This window comes from Cenococcum geophilum, assembly GCF_001692895.1.
Source record: "Cenococcum geophilum 1.58 unplaced genomic scaffold K441scaffold_3, whole genome shotgun sequence".
Lineage (NCBI taxonomy): Eukaryota > Fungi > Ascomycota > Dothideomycetes > Gloniales > Gloniaceae > Cenococcum > Cenococcum geophilum.
The window spans coordinates 4398072-4409363 of NW_027137561.1; the positions used below are offsets into that span (position 1 = coordinate 4398072).

Below are 11292 nucleotides of genomic sequence, written 5' to 3' on the forward strand. Positions count from 1 at the left end.
TGGATAAACTAGTGGTAGAAGTTATAAAAGCTAAGAAAGGACTAGATCCCTTTTACTATATAAGGGGGCTTTTAGTTATAGATTACCTCTACCTTTTTAGAGTTAACCTTAATTCCTTTTATAGTTATAATAAACCTAATATATTTTATACGTTTTACCCCAAACTTATATTTCTTAATATTAACTTATAAGCCTGCGTTTTGTAGTCTCTTTAGGACCTTCTTAATATAAACTTAATACTTAAGTTCGTTGTCTAAGTATATAAGAATGTCGTCTAGGTATACCGTATAGAATTCGTCTAGGTAATTAAAAAGAACGTTATTTATATACCTTTAGTATATAGCTAGTCCGTTTGTTAGTCTAAATGGAAGAACTTTATATTTATAGGAGCTATAACGGGTATAGAACGTGGTTAAATCTTTAGATATAGGGTCTATTCTAATTTAGTGGAAAGCTTAACGGATATTAAGTTTGGTAAAGATCTTTACCCGGCTTAAATATATAAGGGTCTTATTAATTAAAGGAATAGGATACTAATTCTTTTAAATAATAGCGTTTAGCTTTTAATAGTCAATATAAAAGCAAAGGCCTTTATTAGGCTTTTTTATAAACAGGATAGGGGAAGTAAAAGGGGCTTAACTTGGCTTAATAAACCCTTTATCCAGGTTATTAATTAAGTACTACTTTATTACTTTTAGCTTATCTATTGATTATTAGTAGAGGGGGCTATAACCTAGCAAGTTATTAGCTTCTAATTAAATCTTATAATCATACGTCCGGTAAGAGGGTAACTTATTTAAAGTTACCTTTAAGAACGCATCCTTATAATTTGTATAAATAGTAAAAAGGAGGCGTTTAACTAGTTCCTTATTGGTCTCCTTAGCTAGCTCTTTTTCCCTATTATTAATAATTCGGTTAATCTTATATAGGCTTATTATAAAGACCTTATTATTCTTTTAGTATATATTAAAGTGGAACGCTATAGCGCTAATTATGGTAATATTTATAGCGGGGGGGTTATATAACAATAGGGGCGTACGTAACTTTATAGACTTTTAGGGCATTAGCGTTATTATTACTTCTTTTAACTCCTATTATATCTTTTAGAGGTTATCCCTTATATCCTATTAATACGTTCTTTTCTATACTGGTTAAATCTGCGTAATTTAGACGTTATCTACGTTACTATCTATCCCGCTTCCGTATATAGAGTCCTCTTTAAATATAGCACTTTAGGAGAGTATCTTTATTAGTATAAAGTTCTTTCTAGCTTTATAGCGGGCGTTTTTTAGGTAAAGGCTAGATTACGGGCTAGGACATCCTACTAGTAGGTAGGGTTAGCCCTTACGGCTAGTGTCTTGCGGTTAGTTTGGATCTCCCTAATAAAGGTGGGCAACCTTAGTCTATCCTCTGGCCAGATAAACTATCTTTATTATATATTTAACTAAATATTAAAATAGGACATCTATTTTTGTTTAAGGATTATATTATAGGACCCTAGGTCTAGAATATAAAAGGGGATACTATATTAGCGTTATCCGTTAAGAGCGATATATAACTTTAAGATATAGGTAACAGGCCGACCGGCTTGGCCGTTATAGCCTTTTACTTAAATAGGCTTCTCTAATTGGATAGCTTCTGCATTTAGAAACTTAGCAACATTATTTACATAGGCAGTATTTATAAAGGCAAAGCTATTTGCTCTAGTGTTAATAAGGGCGGTTATATTAACTCTATATCTATTTTAAGATACTATATATAAAACCGTAAAATGCTTTTTACCTATTAACTAACTAAGATTAATCTCTCTAAGATTAATAGGGTACCCTAGGGGGGAGTCTTTCCCTAGGGTTCTTCTTTTCCCGACTTATTAGACGTTTCTCCTTCCTCTATTTCCTTAATATCGCCTATATTCTTTAGCTCTAGGCAAGATAAGGTAAAGCAACCCTCTTTATTATAGTTATAGCACATAGCCAAGGCAGGGTTAATTAGAGTATTGCAGCGAATACTAGTTAATAGCGTAGTATATAGCTAGTTAGGCGTCGCTTGCTAATGCGTAGTTATAACCGCTTTTAGTATAAGAGTAGTTTGTCACGGAACCCGACCGCAGGGGCCTCCATAGGAGAGCCCCGTGCTCTCGCGTACACCTCGCGTACAGCTTACGTCAGCTACGCGTAGGTATCCCTTCGTCTGGCAAAAGAGACTTTTCGTATTGGGCGCTTTGGGCGCTCCTGCCTCGGTTAGCATGCTGCGGGCACCCTGGCTAGTGTGATTTTATTAGCAAGCCTCACCAAAACGCGTCAATATTGCGATGCCCATGAAATGCTGCGCAAGGCCACCACTGAAAACACCTATATATATATTTTTTTTTGAGAAAGCTAGGCAAAAAGTCGTGATATATAACATCATAACTGTAGGTTTCTGCCCTTCCTCCATTAACCAGCTGCTAATTATATAGGAAAATCCTCCATTAGCGTTCTCCCCCGAATTACTGCCACCTATCCGCTTTATACACGTTCTTAATATTAATAATAAGCCAATAAAGGACCAGCTTAAGGTTATAAGGGAGGACGTACTATATATATTAAATAAGGTGTATTAAGTGCTATAAGTAATTAAGTGGTTTAACCAGCGGTTATTTAATATAGAGGATCGATTAAAGGCAGTAGAGGAGGGCTTAAAGGAGGCTAAGAAGGAGGCTACAGTAAAGGCTTAATTAGCTTTAGAGTCTTAATATTAGAAGCATAAGGAAGTAGAGGGCCTAAAATAGTCACCTAGTCGTCACCTACTAAATAAAAGTTATTAAAGCACCGAAGGCATAGAGGAAGCCTGCAGGCCTCACATTTATATACTGTTTGTCTAATCTTTACTATAAGCTTCTTTACCTCTTTCCATCTACATATTTAGCACCTTAGTGGGCGCTTATAGCCTTGCTTCTTTATAAAGCTTTTAATAGAACAGTAAGTTCGCGTCTTACACTATCAAATTATAGGTAGTGGAGTTTTAGTAGTGACGTAGGTAGTTTTTTAATTTATTCTAATATTTTTATAACCAGGCCTAATACCAGGTTAATATTGCCCATATTTTAGTAAGCTTTAACAAAGAAGACGCTCAGTATTATGCTTATTTAGGCCCATCTGCCGACTGCCTATAATAATAAGGTTCTATGCTAATTGTATACGGAAACGGCGGTGGGTTTAGAAGGGCTTCCTTAACATCTAGAAGATCTTCTTACTAATAATATAGGCATTAATTATAGCCGTATTAAGCGCCTAGAAGAATAAGGGTAGCTAGGTGCGCATGGTAGTGATCTAGGTGGTATAGTAGCTTCGAAGCTAATTATGAATATTAACGCCGCCTATCTAGTTATTGTAGTTAATAGAGAGCCTAAGATGCGTTAACTTCTTAATTAGATCGTTGCCCCAAACGTCAGCTACCAGCTTCTTAAGGAAGGAATTATATGCGCGTGGCTAACGCCAATTGACTTTATTAACGTCCTTATTGCTGCATAAGTAAGCTATTGTTAAAAACCGTACCAAATTCTTATCCTGCCATACGATTAAAAGCACTAAATTAACTATACCGATAACTACTCCTGTAATAAAATTAAACGGCAGCCTTTCCTTCCTTTTATTAGCCCTTTTATGTACCTTTAGATAGTCCTTTAAGTTTAATTGAGCTGTACTAGCTGTAGTAATTCTAAGCTGTTAAAGCGCCTGGAGCAACGGAACATTCGTAAAGTAGTTATTTAAAAATAGGCAAAATCGACGAGCCTAAAGAGGAAGCTGTTGAGTAAGGTAGAGGACGCATTTAGAGGTATTTAAGAGAATAATATCTTAATAATCTGTTTAAGAAGGAAGCCTAAAAAAGTAGCCAGGTAAGGTGAACATAAAGCTATAGCAATATCCATATTAATAAAGGCTCATTATTTTAAAGCCCTTAGGCACTGGCTTACTAGGCAATTTAATTATAGCCGTAGATTGTCTAGTAAACCTTACCATTATCTTATTAAAGCTAACTATAGATCTAGGTATAACGTACTTTCTAAACGCCTCGCCTAAAGGAGTTGTTAACAGCTTAATTTTCTTAAAGACCTAACGTTTGACGCCCTTTGGTGGAGGTGGTAAGATATGGAAAAAGCGCTTAAGTTGTTTCTATCTTTTTTAGCCCATAAACAAGCTAATTAAGTGTTTAGGATATTTAGGATCTACGGCCCAAAGATCTCGCACCTAAGTGCCTTTAAAAACGCCTATATAGATAATAAGCCCTACCCAAATCATTAATTCGCTAGCAGAGGTCTCCTTCTACGCCTATAATTGTTTACCCGTATATTGTCCTAATTGGTGATATCCGCTAGTATTTTAAGAGGCTGCATATAGGTTTGTATTAATCGCGAGCTTCTTAAATACACTAATACTAAAGAATAGTAGAAATACTTAAATCGGCAGGTCCTATTCAGATCTATACCTGCTAGACACTATACTAATTTAATCTGCCAGTATACAGTAAGCAGAGCGCTTACTATCCTTATCCTAATTAGGAAGATTATTAGATTTAACGTCCGCGTTAACGCTACTAATAGGCTTACTAGCACGCCGAGCGGCGAATATTAACCTATTTGGAAGGTTAATAACTTTAAGGTCTAGTTTAGAAACAGCGGCTATAGGCTCCCATAAAGTAGGAACAGCAGGAAGGCCCCTTCTTATAATTTCTTTAGCTAATAGCTCTGGTAGTTTAGTCTTATCTACCTTATCTGCCTTATCCTCAGTAGTCTCGCCGCGGGCCTTAAAAACGGCTCCTAATTCGTCCTTAATATCCTCTATCTGGCTGCTTAGCCAAGCCTCCTTAATACCCTTAGTTAGCACCACTGCCTCCTGCGTAGCTACTGCCGACAAGCTATTATGTATATACTGCGTCGCTTAAAAGGATTCTGAATAGGACTCCTAGGCTTAAGGTGCTTTTGGAGGCTTTGGAGGCTTTAGAGCTAATAATGCACGATATTTTTTAGGCGGCATAAGAATGATATTCTATTGACAATTCAATGATTAAATAGACGGTGATAATATTAAAGCTTTTTAATTAACTATACTAAATATTATAGGCTTCCTGGCTACGTCGCTGCTGTTTACCGCAATATCTAAGCGTTAATGAGGCGCCAGTACCCTTGCTGTACTGACTCGAGGCCTTAACACTAAGCTTTATACGGTATAGAGCCTCTAGATTGGCTTATGAGGCGTGCATATACGAAAAGTGCATGAATTCTTACCACACGAAGGGATATCACCTCCTTACGCCCTCGACCCTTACGATCGATCGCGCAACGTCTTGTAGACTCCTCGAATACATACGCTCTGTAGCCATTGCCCCCGTCCCGTAACAAGTTATAGCTTATCTTTCTGCTCTAGCTTCTATAAGTATAGCTAGCGAGTTCCAATCGCTATAGAGTTACTTCTACTAATTAGAACGGGCTTTAATCCGCTTTAATTCTAAGTCTAATAATAGGCAATAAGCTGCAAGTCTATTATAAGTTGGTAGGTCGTCTAAGGTTACAGTAATCTTCTTTTATAGCTAAATTATTAGCTTATTATATAGGTCTAATCGGTAGTTCTTAAGGGGAACCTAGCCTTCTCCTATAAGGTATAGGAATTAAGTCTAGAATTCGGTAAAGGGTTAGTTTAGTTTTATTATTAGGCAATTATAGTTATACCAGGCGTCCCGTACTTTATTTAAGTTAATATAAATAGCCGCTAGGTACTATATTATCTTATTAATAGATATAAATTAAATAAGGAACTTGTCCTTAAACTTAGCTTAAAGGTGCCATTAGGCGTCCCTAGTAGTTTAACTAAAGAGGTAGAGTATTTTAGCTTCTTTAGAAAGGAAATAGTTATAATTAATACGGAGCTTTCCTTGTACTTAAATCCTCCAATTTTTAAAAGTAGGGTCTATTCCATTAAATAGTGGTAGGGGGTTAGAGAGCTTAACGGACTTTAATTACTTTATTATTATATCTATACTCCCTAGTATATTACATTTAGTGGAGTAAATAGGTCGGCTAGGGCTTTAAAAAGGGGAAGCTAGGCTATTTTATAGGGCCGCGAGGCTTTCTAGGATCTCTTATAGGGTCTCTTATATATTTCTTGCTTTAAGATAATTAGCTTCCTAGCTAGCTACAAGGGCGTAAATCTGCTCGCGTATATCTACGACATTACTATTATCTTCGATTTCTGATCCTAATTAGATCTTAGGGTCCTCTTAGGTAAAAGTAGCTCTCTTAGATAAGCTTACTTTAGGTACTATTATTAGCTTTCTAAGGTTTGTTGGTATTATATACTTTGGTTTTAATTCTAGGGGTATAGGTCTAATCCTATCTAGCTTATAAGGTAGGATATTATTTAGGCCTTCCTAGGCAATGTAGAGTTGCTTTAGTGTCTAAGTATAGCGCGTTAACGCGTTATTGCAGACGAAGTTTCTTTTAGGGTAGGATATTATTAAGGCCTTCCTAGGCAAGGTAGGGTAAGCTTAGTATAATATTACGGCTTATATAAATTCCTCTAAACTAAAGTTTATAGAATGCTATATTACAAAGATACTAAGCTAAGGAGAAGGAAAAAAGGGGTTGCTAGAACTGATGTAAATAAATATATAGAGTAAGCCGCTAAGGCGCTAGCTCTAGGCGAGCTAATCATAGGTCGGCAGAATATGGCAGAATTTGGCAGGTAATGTGCGATAGCGCCGTTACAGGTATTAAAGTATACTCTTTATATATTGCTTAAGCTAGAGTAACCTATAGCGGTTAAAGTATCTTATAAATCTTTAAGGTCGCCACCTCTTTATAATATCTTTATAACCTATCTAGTAATTCCCTATAGGATCTCTATTATAGAGGGGTTATTACCTATACTAGGTTTTATATCTATTTTATTATTAAATAGGGGTTAGATTTAATACTTCTTTAGGTATAAAGCATATACTATTTTACCTAGGGCTATATTCTTTAGGATGTCCTTTAGGCTTATTAGTAATATACACCCTTCTAAATCTTTATTATTCTACTATTTAAAGGCTCCTATCTTAAAGTGTATTTTAGGATCCGCTTTTATAAGCTAAGGGTATTTGAGAATAAGGTTATAACCTACGAAGCTAGCCGCCTAGAAGGGTTGCGGGCTAACTACCTTAGTGTAGTTATATATATTGGCTACTAACACTATAAGCTTATAGGCACTATATAGTTTAATCTAATACTTATCTAGAAAGCCTATAATAGGTTTCCGCCACCTTTATAATAAAATAAGTTTATACTCTTTTACTCCATTAAAAAAGAAAAAGGAGATCTGACTGCCGTTTTAGGAGGGTTCTGTTGCTGTTTTTGGAGGTCGCGTCGCTAAAATTCCCCGCCGCCCTAAGCCTCTTGCTTGCCGGTCTAATGTTAAGCCTCTTGCTTACCGCCCTATGCCCCATTTTATAGGCAGACTAGTTTATCTAGAAATATGACCCTTCTATGCGCCTGGCGCTAAAGCTATATATACTCTATAGCTCCTACCTCTAATCCGTTTAACCTAGGCCCCGTTTCTCTTATTCTTTACCCTCCTCTTTCCTTAACCCTATATTACTCTCTAGATCCTTCCCACTATTATTACCCTAAGTTCTCTTCTACCTCTATAAAATGCGGCGTACTTAACTATTAAATTGTAGCTTATTGTTTAGTATTACTAATAGTAAGTATATGGACATAGATAGCGATGGTAATAGCTACGGGACAGAACTAACCGTCTTTAACAATAATACCGATAGTAATACTAGTAGTAACGCTAACTATAATACTAATAGTGGCATTAACTATAACGCTAATAGCATTACTAGATCTAACAATACTTATAAAGCGCCTGCTTAAGTATGGCTTTATAAGGATTAAGACTATCTACTAAAATACTACCTTAAATAGTTAGAAGAGTTTAAGGAATCTAATTTTATAATATAGAACTATACTAATAGTAGTACAAATCTCCTTAACCGCATTAAAGAGCACTGGTATTAGTAAGTAATAACCTATTTAGCGGCTTCCTCTTAAGCCTAACTTGGTAGAGAGCTAATAATTTCTAGATACTGCACCTATATAGGGAAAGACCCTAAGAAAATATACTAAGTCCTCTTACTTTGGCTTCTTTATAGCTTCTTTAACTGGTTTTTAAATTAGAAATAAGGAAAATGGGGTAGGAAATAGTATAGGACGAAGGTTTCTAGCTTATTTAGCTTATACTAAAAGTACTATCGCCTTATATATAAGAAAGCGACTAGTAGGAAAATTCCTGGTAAACTAAACTGCTAAATATATAAGGTAATTACGTTCCTAGTTAACCCTTTAACCTAATAGGGTAAAGCGGAGCTAAGATATCTTTCTTAGGTACTTTAGAAACTAGTAAAGAAATATAGCTTAAGTAAGAAAAAGCAAGAAAAAACCGTTATAGATGTAGAAAATCTTGCCCTAGTTCTTAAAACGAACTTAGTTATAATAAGAAAGAGATATATAGTTAGATAATATTAGATGCAAGTCTATTTCTTACTATAGCTAGGCTTTTACACTATAAGCTAACCTAAAGCTCTTCTTAATCTATGCTACTGATATATAATAGTTACACTTATTTATAACCTAGAAGGCAGGCCTTATAAGATTATACTTAAGTTTATATTTAAATTTACTAAGGAATATCTTGGCATAAAAGAAGCGTATATTCTCTTTCTACCCTATTTCTCTTACCTTATACTTATAGAGAACTAGTAATACTTTCCTAATTTCTAAGATTATCTTTAACCCTTTACTTATTCTTAGCCTTTATATTTTTCTCCTAGGCCTTCTCTTTACTAACTAAGCTTTTATACCCCCTAATCTAATATCCGTAGAGCAGCTTAGCAAGCTATATATTAAGCCTAGGCGTAACAAGTTACCGCTACTACTCTGTTTAGACCTAGATAATATCCCTATATTTTAGCAATTAATTAAAACCCCCTACGGCTATAAGGTCTTACTTAACTAGCCTTTACTATACTTAACTCTTTTGCCCTAGATTAAGGACCTTAGCGCAATTATAGGATTTTAGTAGGTTGCGCGCCTATATAGTCTCCGTTACGGCATAGGCAAAGTATTTAATAAGAATAGTAAGTTCTATTATATAGAGCTAGTTCTACTAAAACCTTTCTAATGCCTATACTACTTAGGTAACGTAAGTAACGCCCTCTGGAACCTAATAATATAGCATACCAACGCTTAAATATTCCTAAAGCACTACCTTCCGTAGCGTATTAGTGTAGATATATAGGCAATTATTTAAGGCTTAGAGTCTTAAGAAAAGTTAATAAAAGCAATATACTAAATAAGCCGATTAATTAACTTGCGGCAGCTATAGCACCTAATAATAGAACAATCCTTATCAGTAAATAAGAACTCGCGTATTTGTACCTTAATTAAAATTTAAAATAAGCTAAAGTATAGCCTTAAGGGCAAAGCTATAGGGAATATAGAATACTAAAATCTTAGCCAGGAAATTATAAATAAAAGGCAACGTTAAAGAAATGCACTATTAGAAAATATTAAGAAAAATTAGGACAATAAATAGGCTGTAATTAATATTAAGCGGTAGCTTTCCGGGGATAAATTTAGTAAGGATATTAAGGCAACCTTAAAATCTAGCGATAATAGATCGGTTAAATATAAACGCCTTATTAAAGTAATTATAACGCTTTCTAGCGTGTTACTAGAAGATGAGATATATAGGCGTAATAATGCTATTAATGCGGTTATAGATTACTGCAATGTTAAGGAAGGTAAATTATATTGGTAGAATTATTACCAGAGACAGTCTAGGATAAATATCGCCCTTAGTAAAGTTAAGATTAAAGAAGATACTAAGATTTTAGAAGCTGCTAAGGCGCTAAAGAGGGCAAATTTATCCCTATATAAGGAGAAAAGACCAAAAATATGCTTTATCTGCCTTAGAAATAAAAAGCTCGCAATTAGTAAGCGTATATATAAGTTCCACACTCTAGCTGCTTTTATAAAGCATTTCTAACAAGCGCATCTCTCTAAACTCCTATAGTAGGGTAAGATTAAATATAACGTTTGTAAAGTAACCCTTAAGCATAAAATATATCTTTAGAATTATGCGCTTAGTATATATGGGACCTTTTCCTAGTTATTGCGCGCTTATCTTATTATTCTTTACCACTTTTTTTTGTTTATTATTATCTCATTCTGTTCCAGTATTTAATAGAATAGATATAATGACTAGGATTTTGTAATTTATTTAGGGGGGGTAAGGGGTAATAGGTAAGGTAAGGGTAAGGTAAGGTAAGATAAAGGATAAGATAAAGGGTAAGGTAAGGGGTGGCTAATAGGGGATAGATAATATAGTTGCTATATAATATTTAACGGACCGACTATAAACAAGATATATATTTAAATTTCTTAAATTAACCTAAACGGAGAAAGGAAGAGAAGTATTATATAACAACTTCCTACCTAAGCTAATCTCCTAAGCTATGTATCTTTACTTATATATAATGCTGGCACTTTTTGTAATAAAGTATATAAGGATAATTAGGGTTAGATAGATAACTACTGTCCTTAATATAATATATAAACTCGGCGCTATAACTAATATTATAATAGGTCTTAGTAGAGTAGAGGGTATAAAGACAGTTATTAATATTTTCGCTTTTACGCTCTACCGTGGCGTACCTTACCTTAGCGGATTAAAGTAGTAATTCTGTTTATTATAGCTAAAACTAGATAGCTTAAAGTTTCTATATAAAAATTTCCTTTATGTCTTTAGATATGGTAATCGCCGTTTATATAATGCCGATAGTGAAATTGCCTATAACATCTAGCTCTATAAAGTCCTTAAGTTTAATAAGCTCTTTAATATGCTTAGCCGCCGTTAAGGTAATTATATTATATAATACTAAGTCGCCTGTTAAGCTAAAGGCATTATTAGTAATATTAGGAAACCCATTTACGGACCAGCTAGTTCCTAAAATATATTAGATTTTTATATTCGTAAGCTCTTTTAGCTATAGTATATTGTAATAATTGGCAATTGCATTAATATGGACGTAATAAAGTGTGATATTAGCCGTTATTAGCCGTGTTGTTATATCTTTATTATCGCTACCGCTAAGTTTAGATAGCGATAAGGTATTAGCGTTGTTAAATTACGCTACCTCTAATTCTATAGATTAAACTTTAAGTATAGATAAATTGGATTAGCGTATAAATATATCCCTTACCTTAGCCGA

General features: G+C 34.5%; 1 protein-coding gene across 1 annotated transcript; it reads right to left on the reverse strand.

Moving 5' to 3' along the window:
* Positions 1 to 10845: 10845 nt before the first annotated feature.
* On the reverse strand, positions 10846 to 11034 carry K441DRAFT_536854 (uncharacterized protein; the record flags this gene model as incomplete). Its single annotated transcript, XM_067642439.1, has 1 exon — positions 10846 to 11034. A coding segment is annotated over one exon (189 nt), but the record flags the coding sequence as incomplete, so codon positions are not given.
* Positions 11035 to 11292: the final 258 nt, after the last annotated feature.